At 47.3% G+C, this 20,796-nt stretch overlaps 2 protein-coding genes across 5 annotated transcripts in view; one reads left to right on the top strand and one right to left on the bottom strand.

Annotated features, from left to right (window-relative positions):
- Positions 1 to 6,268: 6,268 nt before the first annotated feature.
- On the bottom strand, positions 6,269 to 11,161 carry Ttc24 (tetratricopeptide repeat domain 24). Its single transcript, XM_035451331.1, has 6 exons — positions 11,142 to 11,161; positions 8,925 to 9,640; positions 8,576 to 8,779; positions 7,005 to 7,133; positions 6,780 to 6,892; positions 6,269 to 6,376 (listed from the first exon to the last, which is right to left on the bottom strand). Exons 1-6 carry the CDS (start codon positions 11,159 to 11,161, stop codon positions 6,269 to 6,271), a joined length of 1,290 nt encoding a protein of 429 aa, XP_035307222.1.
- Positions 11,162 to 17,192: 6,031 nt separating this feature from the next.
- The window catches only part of Iqgap3 (IQ motif containing GTPase activating protein 3), a 38,730-nt gene continuing 35,126 nt past the window's right edge, over positions 17,193 to 20,796 (top strand). For all 4 annotated transcript variants that reach the window (XR_003480656.2, XM_027393087.2, XM_027393086.2 and 1 more), the window contains exons 1-2: positions 17,193 to 17,298; positions 18,917 to 19,004. Coding sequence is in view for 3 of the 4 variants with exons in the window: in XM_027393087.2 (XP_027248888.1) it covers positions 17,262 to 17,298; positions 18,917 to 19,004 (125 nt within the window). In the remaining variant the exon portion in view is untranslated. The remainder of the gene's footprint in view (positions 17,299 to 18,916; positions 19,005 to 20,796) is intronic.

Here is a 20,796-nt window from a genome sequence, read left to right as displayed (position 1 = left end):
GAGGTGGATCCCACATTAATGTCAGAGTCAGGGCTGTAGGAATTCGTTTAGCAGTTTACTTACTGCTCCTGCAGAGGAGCCAAGCTCAGGTCCCATCACTCTTGTTAGGGAGCTCACGGCTGCTTGTAGCCCCAGGGGATCCGACATCCTGGCCTCTGTGGGCACCTTCACTCATATGCACAGAGCCATACACAGATACACTTGCACACATAATTAATAATAATAAAAGAGCCAGGAACAGTAAGTCATACATGCCATTAATCCCAGAACTTGGAGGGAGAGGCAGGTGGATCTCTGTGAATTAAAAGCCATCCTGGTCTACAGAGTGAGTTCCAGTCCAGACCAGCTAGAACTACATAATAAGACTCCATCTTAAAAAAAAAAAAAAAAAAGATAAGTCACCCCAGCACTTGGAAGTCAAAGGCAGGTGGATCTCTGTGAGCTGGAGGCCAGCCTGGTCTACACAATGAGTTCCAGGACAGCCAGGGCTACTGTCTCGAAAACAAATGAAAAAAGAAACCAAGGATAAAACACCCATTCATCAAAGATAGACTTCAACACCTAGCATCACTCAGTCATCCTGACACTCATCCATCACTGGTGGGAGTTCAAACTCGTGTTGCACTAATATAAATATAGAAATCAGCTATACCACTCTCAGGTATATACCCAAAAGACTCTACATCCTTCTACAGAGACACTTACTCATCCATGTTCATAGATACTGCTCTACTCACAATCGCAAAAATTTAGAAGCAGCCTAGATGTCCATCAACTAGATGAATGGATAATACAAATGTGGTGCATTTACACAATGAAATATTTATTATTCAACTGTTAAAAATATGAAATTTGCAGGAAAATGGTCAGAGCTGAAAAAAAATCATGCTGAATGAGGTAACCCAGACCCCAAAAGACAAACATGGTATGTGCTCTCTTTCATGGGTGGTAGGTAGCTTTTAAGCCTTCAATGGGTATATCAGTGCCGCCACAGAGGTGAGATATAGAGTAAGGAGCTAGATGGGAGAGGAAGATCTTCTTGGAAGGATTTCCCAAGGAAGGGGAAGTAGAATGTATAGCAAGAGAGAGACTCGGGGTGGGGGAGACAGGAACCGAAGGATTGAACAATTGGGGAGAGGAAGTGACTCCAGAGAGGGACAACTAACACTAGGGGTTACTTGAGTGGTCATATGGAACCCAACCACAGCAGAAGCTTCTTAAATATATACATACATAAAAGAAACCTAAATGGAATCACCAAACATCAGAGAAGACAAAGCCCTAATCACCCTTTTACCACCAAATGAAGCCTTGAGCACCAGGAGTGGGTTACATCCAACTGACTGGATGGCCAAAGGGGCCCCATGGAATCCCCCAAACAACTTGGGTTATTGGCAAGGCTATTAGTCGCTCTCCACAAATTGATGGCGAGGACCTATTGCCGGACACAACATTTACACACCTCTTTGAACACAGAGAAGCTGCACTAGATGTGTATGTAGCCCTGGCTGTCTTAGAACTCGATCTGTAGATCAGGCTGGCCTCAAACTCAGAGATCTGCCTGCCTCTGCCTCCCGAGTGCTCGGATTAAAGACGTGTGCACCACCTCCGTCCAGCCATATTTTTCATGTTTTAATACAAACTTTAAGGGTAACCTGTATACCAACCATCTCCAGTTTGCTTCTTGTTTAGATTTATTTATTTTATTTTATGTGTATGAGTATTTTGCCTACATGTACATCTGTGAATCACATGTGTGCTTGGTGCCCTCAGGTCCCCTGGAACTAGAGTCATGGATGATTGTGATTCACCATGTGGGTGCTGGGAATTGAACCCCAGTCCTCTAGAACAATAAATGCTTTTAACCTTCTCTCCAAACTCCTCCCCACCCTTAGGTTGCATCCGTAAAGGGAATCAGCTCATGAATGTCTAAAACAATTGGAGTGCTAGATTACTCTAGACTCTTAGGATTTGGGCCACTTTGTAAAACCCTCCTTGCTTGTCTCTAATTCAACTGCAGCTTTTTAATTGACAAACCTTGGCCTCGAGCCAGTGTTGGAGGGCTTGCTTAGCACATGCCCTGTTAGACCCTCAGTCCCTAACTCCAAGTGAAATAAACAGAAACAATTAGAAAAGTGACTTAGTTTGAATGAATCTTTTAAGGATCCAACTCAGCTTTGTAGAACAAATCTTCTTTTCACACTTAGGTCCTAGATTCACGCTTTGTACTAAATCATAGCAGACTGCGGGCCATCTCAGGTGGGAGTGAGGCTACACAGCTGGCTGCATCAATGAATAGCACCTCAGGGGACTGTTTGTGTGTCTGGAAGTTTAAGCCCTTAACCTTTGAGCCTCCTTTTCCTCATCTTTGTTTTTTGTTGGATTTTTGTTTCGTTTCACTTTTTTTTTTTTTTTTTTGAGACAAGATCTCACTATATAGCCCTGACTGGCCTGGAACTTGCTATGTAGACCAGGCTAGCCTCAAAATTGCAGGGATCTCCTGGCCTGGGTCTTTTTGGTCTTGTGGAATAGAATATTTGTTTAACTATGTAAAGATGTGGCGTATTTGTTTATGCTGCATTTGTTTAACCTTGTCTGCCTAAGGCACTCGGTTGGTCTAATAAAAAGCTGAACAGCCAATAGCTAGGCAGAGGAGGGACAGGCAGGGCTGGTGGGAGGAGAGAGAAGGGGGGGCAGACAGACAGACATGCAACAGGTAGGAAAGCTGATGGGCAATACAGTAGATGAGGTAAATAAGCCTCAGGGCAACACACAGATTAATAGAAATGGCTTAATTAAACAAAAGCTAGCTAGAAACAAGCCTAAGCTAAGCTGAGCATTCATAATTAATAATAAATCTCCATGTCATGATTTGGGGGCTGGTGGTTCAAGAAAGCCTGCTATACCCCCCCCTTTTTTTTTTAAAGATAAATCTCACTATGTAGCCCAGGCTGGCCTTAAAGTAGTGATCTTCCTGCCTCCTTCTGAGTGTTAGGATCACAGGCTTGGGCCAACATGCCAAGTTCTCTCTTTTTCTCACATGCTCCTGTGAAGAAATACCTGTAAGTATTTAGGATGTGGAGTAGGCTTAATAAAAGTCACATCATTATTGCTGCTGTGACCTGGGGTGTCCTGCAGGGGGCGGTAGCAGAGCGTCTGTTCTTTCATATCTTCTGTTGTATAGAATCCTTGTCTCCCACATGGAAAAGGGGGCATGAAGAAGGTCAGTGGTCCCAAAGTCACCCGAGCTAGGGAGTCATTTTTAGAGCTGGCAAAGACCTTAGCAGTTATGACCTCCTAATCCAGAAGAGCAAAGGTCAGTGTCACCATCCATTTTCCAGTTTTCTTTTGTCTACTGAGTTAAAGACTCACCAAGAACAAAGAGAATCTCAATGCTGAGGCAGCACAGCCCTTAGCCTGCCTATGTCCATACCTGCTGAAGAGGCTCCTCCCCCAAGAGCCCCTACATGCATACATATTGGGAAGTTCCTGCAGAGGTGAGGGCTGTGGCCAGCAGGTACAGGTCACATGATTGTGCAGAAGCCAGAATGGGTGCATGTCTCCTGGGGGTTCCTGCTGAGGGCTTGCTTGGTACACATGGATGGCCTAAAAGAGTCAGAAGGGCCTGCCATGGGGCACCTGGGGAAGCAGGAGAGGTGGCCTCTCTGTCTGCAGCTTCTCATCCCTATTTTCTTTAGGACTCTGCTTTTCTCAAGCCTGCAGACAGTCGGTGCAGGAGCCAGGGACACTGCCAAGCACGAGAACCTCTCTTCCCTCAACCTAACAGCGGTCATGCTCACTTAAAACCACCACAAGCTACTTTCTTTTACTTGTGCTGTCTGTCCTCCAGGCCCCCCCCCTCCCCTGGGACTTACCTACTGACTTGGAGCTTGTTGGGTGCTGTGATGATGGGGTGCTTTGCTCCATTGGGACTGAGGCCTCCAGATGGAAGATGAGCCGTGGCTCCTAAGCCTGGATGGAGAGGGTCGGATACATTTGTCAGAGGCCTCTTCATAACCAGGACAGCACGGCGGGAGAGAGGAAGCAGGGGTGGGGACAAGTGGGGTGTGAATGTCCAGGCATGGATTGGTCACTTCGTGAAGGATGCCTTGTACAGGCCAGGTGCTTGGTAACCTAGTGACAGTGGTATGAGTCCCTTGCCAGAAGAGAACAGACTGAAAAAAAACAAGCCAGCTTACCACGTAGAGGCTTTGAGTGACAGCTGAGTAAGAAGCAAGGCCTAGCCCAGAGCTTGACATGGAGCGGGCTCTCCACAGCACTGCGCTCCAGGGTTAACGTATTAGACAGGAGAGAACACAGAGCTTGACATCGAGTGGGTTCTCCACAGCCCTGTGCTCAAGGGTTAAGGGTTAGACAGGAGGGAACACACACACCTGGGAAGGGCTTGGAGGAGATGGACCAGGCCCTCAAAGACAAACAGAAATGTGGAAAGGCTGTGCAGAGGTCAGCAACCTGAGGAGCTGGGGAAGGGGGGCAGACCTGGGTGGGGGGACCAGGAGAGAGAGATGGGAGTTCCAACTGCAAGAGTGGGCATGTTCTTCCCACTCCCTCCACTCACGGTCCTGTCTCTGAGGTCCTCCTGAATCGGTCATGTTCACCAATCAGAGGGCTGGGAAAAATGACCACTTGGCTGTCACACTGTCCTTCTAGCTGCCTACAGGGAGCCATAGTACCCCCCCCACACACACACACACAGACTTACTGGAGACAGCCCAGGGGATTCTGAAAATCAAATTCTGAAGTGAGGTCCTTTGTGCTATAGAGGTCCACTTACTAAATCTTAGGTTACAAACTGGGCTTGCTGGCCAAACCCTAACCTGACCCTGTCATGTCTCAAGCCTCTCTGGTACTGTCAGAGTTGGTGAGTGACCTTGGCTGGAGCCCAAGTCTTTTGACTTTGAATCCAAGCCCCTGTCTGTTCCAGCATAACTACCCCAATCCCCCAGTGTGGTAACTGAACTTAGGGCCTCTCTTGTAGAATATTTGATCAAACTGCGAAGTCTGAGTTTGCATTTGTGTTCATTAAATAAAATCAACCTTGGGTCAGGAGGCTGAGTTAGCAACTAGTTGACAGAAAGTAATCATAGAGCCATGGGGTGTCTGTAAAACAATAGAGAGATGCACAGGAAGTAGTAGGGAGGGACTTAGTGTAGCATGGGTTCATCTGTTTTGGTGGAGCATAAGTACACCTTCTTTTAGAGATGCCCACGCAAAGGTCAGCTAGTTGCTACTTAACCTCTCTGAGCTAGCAGGTTTTCACCTCAGTCTTTGATTCTGGAGTCTTATTGATAAGTAGAACAATAGAGATTTAATTAAAAGCTATATTTGGCAGCAGCAACATAGCTGGTGCCTGTGGGAACAGAATTCCCACCAGGACACAGCCTGAGCAGTCAGGTCACTGCCAGAGAAGCAGGCCAGTAACTGTGGAGCTGCATTTGCTGGCTAACACAGCAGCAGATTAAAATGCAGCCTCTGTGCTGACAGAAAAACAGCAGGCCTCACACTTAATGCTGAGCAAGGATTCTACAACTGAACTGCATCTCCTGTTTCAGTTGAATTTAATTGTGCTCAAAGATTATACAGTGTCCTGGTCTTTGAAACAATAGGGTGCCAGGCGGTGGTGGCGCACGTTATTAATCCGAGCACTTGGGAGGCAGAGGCAGGTGGATCTCTGTGAGTTCCAGTTCTACAGAGCGAGTTCCAGGACACCCAAAGCTACACAGAGAAGCCTTGTCTCGAAACCAAGAGGTCATTCAATTCATTCAATCCCTATAATAAAGCATACATTTGAATTCTAGGGGTGAGAGGAAGTTTCCTACAGAGGAAAGCATTCGGAGGGACCATGACCTCTGGGGAGAGCCTGGGAAGCAAAACTAGCTGGAAGCAGAGTCTAGGGGGACCTGGAGCATCCCCATTGACGATACAACTCCTGGATCTTTCTTGGAGCACCACCCCCCTCCTGTGGCCATTCAGAGAATTGCACCCAACGACCGGCTCCCAATTCTTCATACAAATAGCTAAAGGCCTTGGCCTTTAACCCTAAGGGGTTACCGCTCAGCCAGAGTCGCGGGACAGCCCTTGTGCAGACACAGTCTCCGCTCACCTCCCTGCCCCACCCCCACAACCTGATACATACATCCCTTGTGCAAACCCAGGGGAAGATGAACACAAGAACAGTTAAATGTGGAACCCTGAGAACATCCCTTCTGGGCAACTTGCTCCCACCCCCGCCTCCTGGTCTCAGGTGTCATGTTACCAGGATAGGAGCCCGGGCTAGCCTCTCCTGAGCCAAGAAGGTCCGCATGGCATCCGCCAGCTTGGCCACAAGCCGCTCTCGTACAGAACCCGGTTCGTGCTGGGCAGAGGGGGATAATGGGTGAATGAGAATAGACTGGACTATACAGTCTGCAGAAAAGGGAAAACGACAGAAAGAAAGAAAGAAAGAAAGAAAGAAAGGAAGGAAGGAAGGAAGGAAGGAAGGAAGGAAGGAAGGAAGGAAGGAAGGAAGGAAAGAAGGGCAAGAACTCCGCTTGCCTCTTTTTGTGCCCTGCCCACACGCTCCTGTGCCACCAAGCCCAGAACTGTGGGCAGACTGCCTCTGCCTCCAGGTAACAGCCCAGGACCTGGGGTGGTTAGTGTTTCTAGTCAGTAACTATGAGGTGGGCGCAAGGCACAAGGCAGCAGTGTCAGCCAGAGGAGGCTGACGGAGGGAGGAGGGGAGGGCAGGAAGAGTCAGACGCCATCATGGAGGGTCTCACCTGACACTGGGCCAGCGCTTCCTTATAGTATTTCAAGGACTTTTCATGTTGCCCCAGTCTGGCTGCAGCTGCCCCAAGGCCCTCACAGGCCTGCCACTGTCCTTTCATGTCCCCTAAGGAAGAGAGCTTGAAAGGTCTCATGTTCCCCGTTAAACAGACCCTTGCAGCACTGTACACCCTCAGTCTTTGCCCTCCCAAGTTCCAAGATAACCGGCTCATCCTTACCAGTGTCTTGGGCAGCCTGCAGGGCATGCAAATAGCTGTCCCAAGCAGCCCTGTGGTCCCCCATCTGGCTCAGTGAAAATGCCAGACCGCCAAAGCTCCGACCTTGCTCCAACCGCTGGCCCACAGAGCCTGAAACCAAAACGCATCCATTTGTATAGGGACTTGGTTGCTGGTTGCATCGAGACCCTTCCCCAAACAAGGGAGGTTTCCAGGTGTCCCAGAGCCCAGATTCAGTGCCTCTAGGTGACACAAAGGCCTAAGCTGTCCAGGTTTAGCCTCTCTCACCACAAGTTTTACCCCCAAATGCCTCCCTGGCCAGTTTGAGCCAGTGAGTCAGTCAGTCAAGGTTAGATTAATAGTTTGAGACAAAAAGCAATTTTTTTTTTAACTGTGTAGGACCTAGCTGGTGGAATTCAGAGTTCTGTCTCTACCTCTATAGTGTTAGGATTAAAGCAGGGGTTTCTGCCATACCCAGCAGGAAAAAAAACAAAAACAAAAACAAAACAAACAAACAAAAAACTAATTAAGGGCTAAGAACCCAGGTTATGGTTTTTCGAGACAGGGTTTCTCTGTGTCTTTGGAGACTGTCCTGGAACTAGCTCTTGTAGACCAGGCTGGTCTCGAACTCACTGAGATCCGCCTGCCTCTGCCTCCCGAGTGCTGGGATTAAAAGCGTTAGTCACCAACGCTGGGCTCAGTGTCTGTCTTTCTTTGCCACCAACGCCCGGCCGTTTCAGTGACATTTATGCGATGTGGATGCTATGTTTAAGTTAGGAAAGGAATCCTGGGCCCTGTATATGCCAGGCAAGTGCTTTGCCACTGGGCCACGCCCCCAGCTATCCACTGTCTGAATTTTTCCACCTTTATTTTTGTAGGAATATGAATGTGCCTGGGGGATGTCTGAGGACAACTTCTGGGAATAGGTGCTCTCCTTCATCCACATGGGTTCTGGGGACTGAACTCAGGCCGGCATGCTTGGCAGCAAGCACCCCACCTGCCAAGGCATCTCACCAGCCCCTCATAGCAGAGACAGGAAGTGATTTTCTGCTGAAGGTCACACTCAGCCCAGGAGATCCAGGGCAGCACTTCTGGTCTCTCAACTTCCAGGCCCAGGCCACTGAGTCCACAACCTTCTGCTCCATTCCTTCTCCCATTTCAGGCAGTCCTAGGTGGTCCCAAAGATCCATCCACCAAGACTGCTGGGTGTACACATATACAAATACAGCTCCCGACCCCGCTCCTCCGGGTTCCCCAGTCCCCTCCCAGACCTCAGGGAACCACCAGGCCCATTGGAACTTTTATTCTTTTTCTTTTTTTTACAGGATACTATGTAACCCAAGCTGGCTTTGAATTTGATATGTAACCAAGGATGACTTCAAGATTCTGATTTTCTTGCCTCTACCTACTGAGTAGTGAGATTACAGATGTACACCACACTTGGTTTTCCTTGTCTGGGAATCATGGCTTTGTGTATGCTAGGCAAGCACTCGGGATATAGATATATATATCCCGAGTGCTGGAACTTCTTAATCCTTCAGTCTTGACCCCATTCCCCAGTCCCAGAAACCTACCATGTAGATTGGCAGCCTTCTGGTGAAACTCTTGGGCTTCTTGATAGCTGCCAAGGACATTGTAGGCCATTCCAAGGTTTTGAAGCACTGTTGCCTGCTCTGCTGGCTGTCGACACAGGGGTAGGGCCTGTAGGAAGGCCTCTACTGCCAGAGGGAACAGCTGAAGCTGGAAGTAACCCATGCCTAGATCATTGTAGAGTGGCCCTGGAGAGTAAGACAGTCACTAGTAGTCAAATGAGCTATAAGGAAAGCTGTGCAGTGCCTCACCCGATCCTCCAGCTCCCAGTTCCCTCCCAGCACTCAGGGCACCACCAGGCTGAGGCTCTGCACCTTCTTTACTAAGGCTCACCCAGCAGTGCCCGGTCAGTGCTGCAGTCAGCATCAGCAAGCTCACGGCTCTCCTCCAGAGCCTGAAGTACCTCACTCGGTCCATGCTGCCCACTGCTCAGCATACATCTCACTGCAGCCACCTGAGCCAGGGCTGCGTCCCAGAGCTGGCCTGCACGAGCATAGGCCCGGCTTGCTTCCTGTAAACTGCAGGCTGCTTGCTTAGGCCATCCCAGGGCCTCGTAGCAGGCTCCCATTTTTGCCTGTGCTTCCCCATGGTCCCCCTGTGACTGGTAATGGCCCAGAGCCCTGTGGTACCAGTCCAAAGCTTGGGTCAGTTCACCAAGGGCATGATAGGCCAAAGCCACGTTGAAACACTGGTCACCATGACACCAGCCTTCAAACTTCTCTTCAGGATGGGCTCTCAGAAGTAGTTCAAGTCCTATGGCTGGGTCCCCGGTCTCCACATAGGCAGCACCCAGGTTAAAGGCACAGGCTCGAAGAACAGGGCTATCTCTGGTAGATAGGACCTTGGAGGCCAACAGGAAAGCCTTCTGGAAGCTGCCCAAGGCCTCCTGAGCCTGACCAGCCTGCAGGGCCCTGAGGCCAGCCCTGGTGAGGGTCTGGATGTTAGCTTCTTGCTGCAGCCACTTCCTTTTCTCCTTTTTCTTCTTGCAATTTGAAGGTTTGGGCACAGGCTCAAGTTTCAGGTGGCTACCCCTGGGGACAGGGGAAGACCTAGGGATGACACCAGGGAAAACAGGGGCCAGCATGTCAGCCTTTGCTCTCCCCATCCACTGCTCCAGTAGGATCCCTCTGACCTCAGGGGACCAAGGATTGGCCTCTGACCTCTTACATGGCTTCCTGTGTCCCACTGGGCAGCATTTTGATTCCCACTTTTTAAGAACTCTTCCTGGGTTCTTTGTCAGCACTCAGATCAAGTAATGGCTGCTTCCTGAAAGCCCCCTTCCATGAATCAATCCCCCTTGCTACAAAAACCAAACACCAAACAAAAGTCCCTGCGAACTTCTGTACTTTCATAGGATTTCCCCCCCCCCAAAAGTACTAGGATTAAACCCAGCATTCAAAACAAGCACTCTCGCTGAACTGTACCACCGACCTCATTTATCACACGTGGTTAGCAAGGCTGACTTTGTCTTCCACTAGCCTGGAACAAGTGGAAGGCAATTAGATTTCAGTGGAAGTTTACTAAAGGATTGGGGCTGGAGCAATGGCCCAGCAGTTAAAAAGCACTTGCTGCTCTTGCAGAAGACTCAGGTTTGGTTCTCAGGACCCACATGATGACTAACAACTGCTTGTAACTCCAGCTCCAGGGAATCCAAAGCTTCTGGTATACATGTACACACGCTCGCTGTCATGGCAGTGCACATCTTTAACCCCAGTACTCAGGAGGTAAAGACAGGAAGATCTATGTGAGTTTGAGGCCAGCCTGGTTTGCATAGTGTTCCAGGACAGCTAGGGCTACATATAAAGACACTCTCGAAATACAAAACCCAACCAACCAAAAACCAAACAGCACACACAGGGCTTCCCTCCTGCCTCTTTCACACTGCACTTGTGCACACAGCTGCTTTCTCAGGCTCTATGTGCTGCTGTATCATAACACAATGGAATGCAGCACAAGCAGCCCCAGTGTGTGCCAGAAACTGTGCTAGCCCCCACCGTGTGTACTAGAAGCTGTGCTAGCCCCAGGCAACCAAAGATGAAAAGGATGCTGAATTAGCAAGAAGCCCATGTCCAGGATGGGTCTGCCTGTGTTTACTATGCCCTTCCTACCATCTCCTCTACTTTTGTCAGTTAGTTGGCTCCTGTTCTGGTCCTCAGACCCCATTAAGTCCAGATACATTCTTTCCATCAGCGTGTTTCCTGTAGGGGTCTTTCTCCTGGAAAGGCACAGCCTTGCCCCACTCAGAGAAGCCTCCTTTCTTTTTCTTCTCTTTTTTTAGAGAGGAGGCAGAAGGGACACCTCTTTTCAAAGAAATTATCTCTGGGGCTGGGGATTTAGCTCAGTGGTGGAGAAAGGGGTGAATGGATGCACTGAGGGAGGGAAGGAGGGAGAAAGGGAGGGAGGGAGGGAGGGAGGAGGCAGAGGAGAGGGAAAAATGAGGGAGTATTGTTTCTAAACACACATGAAATCCTGACTTGGCAGGGTCCCCAGCCTTGAAGCATTCTGGATGTCTCCATACAGTTCTGGGGACCCCATCACAGGATTTCTTACCTCGGTGCTATTTCCTCCATGGTTGGCTTTCTGGAATGGTTCCTCCGGCTTGGGTTACTTCTTACTAGCTTTTAGCTCAGAGCTGTGTTACCAGATACCCGGGCACCACCCCCTACTCCCAGGTGATGCTTTGAGTGACAGCTGTGCAGAATCTTGAAGGTGGTCAGGCACAGCTTCCTAAGGCCCTATTCCCTTCCTGACCAACTGCTCGCTGCCCTACCTCTGTAGACACACTCTCGAGTTCCTTCAAATAATAAACCAAAACATCATGGGACTATTAATTAATTATATCCACAAAGATTATCTATCCCCTCCCATCTCTTCTTTTTAATTTAATTTGTATTTATTTTTAATTTTAGGGTAGGTTCTTACGATCCTCTTTCCTCAGCCTCCTGAGTGCTGGCATTACAGATATGTGTCACCATGCCCTGCTCAGTCCCCTTTCAAAGGGGAGGTGACAAGCCAAGGAGCTCCACCTGCTACAGAGTGACTACAAACTTTAATGAGGCATAGACTATCCCAGAAGTGGACTTTTCATGTGTACACACCTTGAATACATACATGCATACACACATGCACACATGCATGCACACTCACAAGCACGCATGCAAGCACACTCACAAGCATACATAAGTGTGCACTGAATGACATCTTTACAGCTGGTAACAGGATGGCAGGTGAAGGGCATAGGAACCCTGAAGAGTAGAAGAGCCTCCTTGTCCCTCCAAGTTCTGTTTAATGAGAAGACAGGAGGCCCCACAATAACCAGGACTCACTAACTCACCGACTCACCATCGATGTTTGCATCTGAAAGTAGATGTCCTCATTTACTTAGGGAAAAGCCCTTTTGAAGTAGACAGGCCATTGTCAGAAAGAAAGTCATGGAGTAGACATGCTGATCACAGTTGCAACACAGTCTTTGGTGCCAGCCTGGTACGAAGCACCATGTTTGTGCCCCAGGCAGGCTGAAGCTTCTGGTCTAGCCTGGACTTTCAGCGGTGCTAGCAAGCCTTTCCAGGCCTATTAGGCCACCAAGTGGCCATCCAGCAGGCCTTCAGGAGGATCATCTGGGGAGGGGCAGGGGCTGAAAGTGCTTTTAGCCAAGATCCTGAAGGAACTCCCACAACCGAGATAATTTCCAAATCATTGTCCAGTTCCTTCTGTCTTGTCCACCACATCCTTGCACTCCCTCTGTAATTATTAAAACACAGAATACCACTGAGAATATAAACATGATGATCACAATTAACATATTCATTTCTTTTTGTTTGTTTGCTTTGTTTTGTTTTTCAAGACAGGGTTTCTCTGTGTAGCTTTGGAGCCTATCCTGGCACTCACTCTGGAGACCAGGCTGGCCTCGAACTCACAGAGATCCGCCTGCCTCTGCCTCCCCAGTGCTGGGATTAAAGGCGTGTGCCACCAATGCCCGGCAACATATTCATTTCAATAATAACTTTAAATACCAGTGGCCTCAGTTCTCCATTCAAAAGACACAGACTGACTGAATTAATCAAGAAACAAAATCCATCTATCTGTTACCTCCAAGAAACACAGCTTTAAAGATAGGTACCACCTTAGAGTAAAAAAGATAGACAAAATTGCTCTAATCAAATGGAACCAAGAAGCAAGCAGGTATCACCATCCTAATAAATGACAAACACTAAAGCAAATCAAAAGAGATAAAGAGGGACATTTCATTCTAAGCAAAGAAACGGTTAATAAAGAAGACATTACTATCCTAAACATATATGCATCGAACTCTGGGGTGCATGATTTCATAAAAAAAAAATCTAGTACAGTGCTTAAAGACACAAATTAATTCCAATCCATTAATAGTTGGTGATTTCAGTACCCCGCTTTCTCCAATAGAGAGGTCATCTGGACAAAAAATAAACAGAGTAACTGGTGGCGCACGCCTTTAATACCAGCACTCAGGAGGCAGAGGCAGGTGAATCGCACTGAGTTCGAGTCTAGCCTGGTCTACAGAGCCAGCAAGTTCCAGGACAGCCAGGGCTACACAGAGAAACCCTGTCTCAGAAAAACAAAACAAAACAAAATAAAATAATAAACAGAGAAACATCCCAACTAATTGACATCGTACTCCAGATGGACTTAACAAGTATCTACAGAATGTTTCACCCACATACCAAAGAATGACCATTCTGGAAGCTTTTCTAAAGTAGACCACATCTGGAACACAGAAATCTTTACAAATTCAAGAAGATTGAAATAACTCCTTGTATCCTATCTGAGCACAATGCAATAAAACTTGAAATTGACAGCAAAAAAAAACTCTAGTCAGTATGCAAACTCATAGAGACTAAACAGCTCATTACTGAATGATCAGTGGGTCAAAGAAAACAACAAGAAACAAATAAAAAAACTTTCCAGAACTAAATGAAAACAAAAACACAACCAACAAAACCCCTGGGACACATTGAAAGCAGCCTTACTGGGGGAGGGGGTTGTAGCTGTAAGTGCCAGCATTAAAGAATCAGAAAGAGCACAAATAAATGGCTAGAGGCTGTGAATTTGAAAGAGAGAAGTGGGGGTATATGGAAGAGTTTGAAGGGAGGAAATGAGAGGGATAAATATTGTGATTATATTATAATCTCCAAAAAGCATTCATATATATATATATATACATATATATATATATATATATATATATATATATATATATATTTTAAAGAAAGTAACTGAAGTGAGAAAGGATTTATGTTAGCTCACAGTTCATCATGGTACGAAGTCCAAGCAGCAGGAGCTTGAAGTAGCTGCATCTACAATCAGGAAACAGTGAGTGGCGAATGCAGTGCCTTTTGCTCAGCTCCACATTATATAGTCCAGGATCCCCTGTCCAGGTAGTGGTCCCACCCACAATTTTTAAATGTCTTCCCACATCAGTTAACATAATCAAGATAATCCCCCAGAGGCATGCATGCCCAGAGGCCTATCTTCCAGGTGATTCTGCCAAGTTGACAATTTGCAATAACGGACATGGAGCCTTTTCAAATGTCTGCCATGAAGCTTTGAGCCTTGGCCGCTGCTGCTTGCATGATGTGTGGAGAAGGACGAAGGGATAAATACAGGTCCTAGAAGCCTATCACACACTAAGCCTGGTCCTTTTCTCACCAGAGCTGTTATAATTGTCTTTATTAGTGAAGCCGTATTATCTGTCCTCCGTGCCACCAAAGTAGCTTCCCAATTAGTCTGTACCCAGTCTCACTCTCTCCAAGCCCTTGCTGTCATCTTTTCTAAAGCACCAAGCTGCTCTGACCTGCGTCTGAAGGGTTAGCAGTTGCTCACCAGCCCTTGTCTCAGTACCTTGGCAAGTTGCCTAAGATGTGTAAGACACATCCTTCTCCCTAGCTGACCTTTTCCACATCACTAACACAAGTTTAATGTCCCTAATATTCTTACACATGCTGTTTCCACTGTGTAGAATGCCTCTCACCTTTAACCTGGTAAATTCTTCCCTTTTCAACTTGGATTATCAGGGACCAGAGGCACAGCTCCATGCAGACACATCTACCAGGCAAAACCAGGTTTCAAATTTTGCAGCAGAAAAGAATTGCAGGACAAGTCAGAATGAAACAGAATTGGAGGTTTTTTGTTTGTTTGTTTTTCGAGACAGGGTTTCTCTGTGTAGCTTTGGAGCCTATCCTGGCACTCGCTCTGGAGACCAGACCTGGAACTCACAGAGATCTGCCTGCCTCTGCCTCCCGAGTGCTGGGATTAAAGGTGTGCGCCACCAACGCCCGGCTTGGAGTTTTTTTCTTAAGAGTTTTGAACGGATTTTTAGGCACATCTGTTAATAGTGGGAAAAAAGAGAGTACACACCAATCATGGGTGTGGGCTTCTGCGTGAGTCATGCTTTTTTATGCCTTTGTAATAACCAAGCATCAGATTTCGATGGCTTCTGCAGTTACATCTGAGAAGGTTGCCAAGGAACTTAAATGGGATCATAGGTTGGTTGACTAGGTGCACAGGACCAGGTCACACAGAGAAGGAAAAGCCTTAGGCAGACATGAAGATTGCACAAGACAGTTGAACTGTTTTTCACTGTAAACAGTGTTTATATTCTTATATGTGAGATTCCCAAGAAAGGGGCTTGGCCTTTGTAGGAGGCATTGCCCAAAGCACTGCTCTGTGGGAGCCTGCAGAAGTATGCCTACAAGCAGGTAAACGTGCCTGCTCTCTAGCTGCAGAACCTTCTCCTTTATTCCCAGGTTCTGGGGCTCCGGGGTTAGGAGAATGTGGATGATTTAGAAAGCCCCTTAAAATTCAGCAGTTACCAAAGGCACTGTAGGCTGGGGTCCCTAAGGGACTTGGGGAACCCTTAGGCTTTCATTCCACATTGCAGGTTCATATCTGGAAAAAGAGGGGTAAGGCCAGACTGGAAGACCCACTGTAATTTTAACATGTTTTTCTTTCCTTTTTTCCTTTTGGAAATTTCATATATGTTTACAATGTGCTATGATCATGTTCACTCCTCATATTGTACCATTCTTACTTGAAATATTTCTGTATAAAAATAATATTATCTCAGGCTGGAGAGATGGCTCAGAGGTTAAGAGTATTGACTGCTCTTCCAGAGGTCCTGAGTTCAATTCCCAGCAACCACATGGTAGCTCACAACCATCAGTTATAAGATCTGGTGCCCTCTTCTGTTGCGCAGATATACATGGAAGCAGAATATTGTATACATAATAAATATATAAAATCTAAAAAAATATTATCTCTGTAGGTAGTCCTTACATCAATTGTTAGTTGTATAGAAAGTTTTTTTTCCATCTGGTTTATTTATTTTCATTTTATGTGCATTGGTGTTTTGCCTGCATGAATGTCTGTGTGAGGGTGCCAGATCCCCTGGAGCTGGAGTTACAGGCAGCTGTGAGCCACCATGCAGATGCTGGAACTGAACCCAGATCCTCTGGAAGAGCAGACACAGCTCTAAGTAGGAAGTTTTAACTCTTAGCTGGTAGAGATTTCACCCCCATGGTGAGGGGTCCCATTTGTAGCGTTTTTGTTATTGTTGTTGTTTTGTTTTATGTTTTTGTTTTACTCTTTTGACTTTTTCGGGGGTGGGGGGGGGCTGCCACTCAGCTTCCAAATTAATACATGGAGTCTTATTCTTACTTATGAATGGCTGGCCTTAATTTGGCTTGTTTCTAGTCAGCTTTTCTTAAATTATCCCATCTGCCTTTTGCCTGTGGGCTTTCCCCTTTCTCTATTCTATATACTTACCTTTACTTCTTACACTGTGGCTTGCTGTGTAGCTGGGTGGCTGCCCCAATGTCCTCCTCCCTCCTCTTGCTCCCAGATGTTCTTTACCCAGATTTCTTTCTCCTCAGATTTAGTCTCTCTGCCTGCCAGCCCCGCCTATCTTTTTTCCTGCCTAGCTACTGGCTGTTCAGCCTTTATTACACCAATCAGGTGTTTAGACAAGCAAAGTAACATAGCTTTCACAGAGTTAAACAAATGCAACATGAAAGAACGCAACACATCTTTGCACCATTAAACAAATGTTTCACAGCATAAACAAATGCCACACATCTTCAATTCATATTCCACAACACCATTCCCTACCCATGCCTTTTAAAAATTAGAACGTTTTTTTTGTTTTGTTTTGTTTGTTTGTTTTTTTTTAATCTTGCCTCATGATCAGCCGAAGCCTCCACTAGGAAGGTCTCTGCCGTCCACGCAGTGATTCTCAGTGTGGCACTGACCTCCAAGCTTTTTGACATTGTCTCTACCACTTGTTATAACCCCACTCTCTAGAGAGCATGCTTACCCCTGTATTTGTCACCTAGTTCAGTGTATAACACCAAGTAGCATACAGGGAGTCCCGGGAATTCTATAGGAAGTGGGACAGGTTAATGAAAGGAAGGGCAGCGGCAGGGACTATTTGAAAAAGCCAGCTGAGCAGAGAACGGGTCTTGCAGAAAGAGCAAATAAATCAAGGAACTGCCCCAAAGCTATCCCTCGCCTCCCCACCTGGGAGAAACTACGAAACCCAAGATTCCCTGCGCACGACCGGAAGTGTCCCAATCCCGGTGTGACCGCGGTGAGGGGTGGTGTCCCGGCGGCGGGAGATTCAAAACTGGCAGGAGAGGGAACATGGAGCCGTGTTCGGCAAGCCGGGCTCGGACAGCCTGTGAGTGCGGGAGGGCCCTGAGCAGGGTGGAGTGGGTGCTGCTGGTGGGGCTTGGCCTTCGCGGGAGGGCTGCCTGGAGCACGGTGGGGAGTGGGCGTGCGCAGGGTGACCGCGCTGCACAACCTTCAAAGGGCGCTGTCCCTCATCCCCAGGCTCTGGGGCCGCAGGGGCGGGGAGTGTAGACAGTCTAGGTGGCCTCTTAAATCCTGCCGTTCCCGTACTTGCCAAAGGGCGCCACGGGATGGGATTCCGCAATGCGTCTCAAAGGACTTGGTACCTGGTCACCTGGCGGCTTGTTTAAAACGCAGCACCCGGAGGGCGGGCTTGGCGGCGCACTCCGGGAAGTCCAGCAGTTGGAAAGTGGAGGCAGGGGGTCAAGAGTTCACGATCAATTTTAGCTACACAGTGCATAGAGGATGCCCTGGGCCACCGGAAACACTGTTTGCTTAGAGAGAGACCCAGGTTTCTGGGAAGGGCTGGAAGGATCGGCGGAACGAAAAACAAAACCTGCTTTCTTTACAGTCCTTCACCACTTGGACACAAATAGCAGAATCGGTGTCCACCCACCACGTGAGGGAATGCTCGTGCCAGAAAAAAACATTTTTGTGGTGGTTGTTTTTGGTTCGTGTGGCTTTTTTGAGACACTTTGTGCGCGCGCGCGCTCTGGTGCTCACGCTCAAGGCCCCGCCCATTTCATCTCGCTGAGTCCCCAATTCATAGCTCTGAGGTGATGTCACTCTCTTACGGGTTTATTTTCCATTCTTGAACAGCCAACTCTTGTTCCTTGTAAACTCTCTCAGAGGAACTCCTGCGTTTTCTGCCGTTGGCCAGTGCTTTCAAATCTGTATTTGGAAGTGTGCGTCTGTGGGTTTGAACTTTTATAACTGCCAATTCAAATAAGCCCAGCCCTTCCTGAAACCGTACAGCAGGATATCCAAGATGAGGAAATAGGATAAAGAGTAAGAATGACTGGTGCCCAGTCAAAGACAAATCCACCAAAGCTGTCGTTTCTTGCATGTTCGATGGGCTTGTATTTTTTTAGCCCAGGGCGGGGCAGAAAGGTACAGAGTGAATGAATGACTGGGCTTAATCCTTGACTGTCAGCCGCGATTCCAAGGGAGACCTGTGGCAGCATATATTTGAGAAGTTAGCATGTAATGAAGGGTAACATTCAAAGCTAAGCTCCCAGTTGAGGACGGCTCTGGATAGCCCTGCTAGTGACATTGAGGCAGACTTGGGAAAGAGGAGAAAGACAGGAGATGGCTGCAGAGGAAAGAAGGAAATGTCTCTGGAAGAGAAGGGTGCTCCCTGTTAATGGATTCACTGGGGAGAAGAACTAGGACCTGGAGAGTGCGTCTGTGCTCGGAAGGGGCTGCCTAGGAAATATGTCCAGAAGCAGCATCAGAGCTGAGGTTCCTGTCTTTTTGTTGTTGTTGTTTTTTAAGCTTTATTTTATTTTTATTTGTGGGCATGTGTCGGTGTGTATATCTGCCTTGTGTGTGGGGGTGCCCACAAAGGCAGAGGAGGGTTTGTTACAGGTCATTGTGAGCTGCCCAGTGTGGGTGAGGGAATCCCTCTCTAAGGCTGCATTGCTTGACTGTGTCCCCTCACACTTCAGATGAACGCCTCACAGCTGAGGAGATGGATGAGCAGAGGCGACAAAATGTTGCCTATCAGTACCTGTGCCGGCTGGAGGAAGCCAAGCGGTAAGCAGGGCCCAGGAAGATGGGTTCCTTTTGGTCCACCTTTCCTGTTCCAGGCACCTGTCACCAAATCAAATGCAAACAGACAAGGGGCTGTGCTGTGGGGAAGGGCAAGTTAAAATAATTTTGTCATGGCAGGCACAATGGTGCCTACCTATAATCTCAGTGCTCAGGAAGAAAGAGAATAAAAAGTTCAAGGCCAGTGGCAAGGGAGATGGCTCAGTTAGTTCGAGCAAGAAGTCCTGACTTCAGATCCACAGCACACAGTCAGCTATGGCAGCATGCACCTGTAATCCCGGTGCTTGGGAGGCAGAGGTAGGCAGATCCATAGAGTTCATTGGCTGACCAGCCTAGTCAATTAGTGAGCTCTAGGTTCAATGATATGAGAGACCCTGCCTCAGAAAATAGGATGGCCATTTTCCAGTTTCACTCATTGTCTAAAAAGAAAAAAATTGTCTTTATATAACAGAGTACCATGTACAGTGAAATGTACAGTGAAAATTTTAAATTAAAAAGAAGTAAATCTGTTTAATTAAAAAGAAGAATCTAGCCAGGCAGAGGTGGTGTGCACCTTTAATTCCAGCACACGGGAAGCAGATGCAGGTGGATCTTTGAGTTCGAGGCATAGTCAGTTCCATGATAACCACGGCTACACAGAGAAACCCGGTCTCAAAACCTAATCCCCCCCCCCCCCAAAAAAAAAAGGAAGAATCTAAAAGTTTGCACACGAGAAGAATCTAAAAGTTTGAACATGATGCTTACCTCTTAGGCCTTCTCTAGCCAGGCACACTGCTCCCTTTTTCATTTTTTAATGTCCCTGGCTTTTTAAGAAACTGGATCACTTTTCCTGACATTCTGGCGTCATTCGCTTCCCGTGTCATTCATCTTGTCCCTCCTTAGTCCCTATAAACGGATATTGGCTCTTAAAGGCTTGATTAGGTTTAATGGAAAGTGGTGGCAGCATGTGGTTTACATACACCTCACAGGAGGAACACAGCATCGTCTTGTGCTGCCTCTGACAATACTAAGTACCTGTTCCTGCGGTGCTGTTCTCTATCTCATGATAGCTAATGAGTTTCCCCGTTAGCTTTCACCACCTGACTTGTTGTCCGCCCTCATTGGAACCTTATTGGGGTTACAAGATGACTGGTGTTTTGTTTGTTTTGTTTCCCCCAGTGCTAGAGATAGAACCCAGGGCTATATGCGAAACAAAATGACTATTTTCCAGTGCTATCATGTCTTCATTAATTAGCTGAAATTCTTTCTTAAGAAAGGACTTCCAGGATGGGGAGATGGCTCCATGGGTAAGAGTACTTGCTGTGCAAGCTTGAGGATCCAGCACTCATGTAAGAAGTCAGGCATAGTTTGCATGCCGTAGCTTTAGAAATGAGGAATAGGAGCTCCCTGGACTGGCAGCTTAGTCAAAACAGTCAGCTTTGGATTCAGTGAGAGACCCTGTCTCCAGGGTCAGTGAGACCAGTCTCCAGGCAGTTGAGCAGAGAACAATAAAGGATGACACCCAGTGTACTCGTGGTCCCTGCGTATGTGTGAGATGTGCGTTATTATACATCCCTGTACACACTTATATACCACACAAAGAACAAAAAGGACTTCCTTCATCATCTGAGGGCTATTTGGTTACTTTATGATTCAGTTTATCTAAGAGGGGCATGACAAATACATTGTGTGTGTGTGTGTGTGTGTGTGTGTGTGTGTGTGTGTGTGTGTTTGGTGTATGTTTCTGTTTGTGTAGATATCAGACGAGGATGTCAAATGTCCTGGTGTGTCACTCTCT

Source organism: Cricetulus griseus (assembly GCF_003668045.3).
Source record: "Cricetulus griseus strain 17A/GY chromosome 1 unlocalized genomic scaffold, alternate assembly CriGri-PICRH-1.0 chr1_0, whole genome shotgun sequence".
NCBI classification, from domain to species: Eukaryota; Metazoa; Chordata; class Mammalia; order Rodentia; family Cricetidae; genus Cricetulus; species Cricetulus griseus.
The sequence above is the reverse complement of the archived record's forward strand: the minus strand, read 5'-3'. Positions and strand labels throughout refer to the sequence as shown.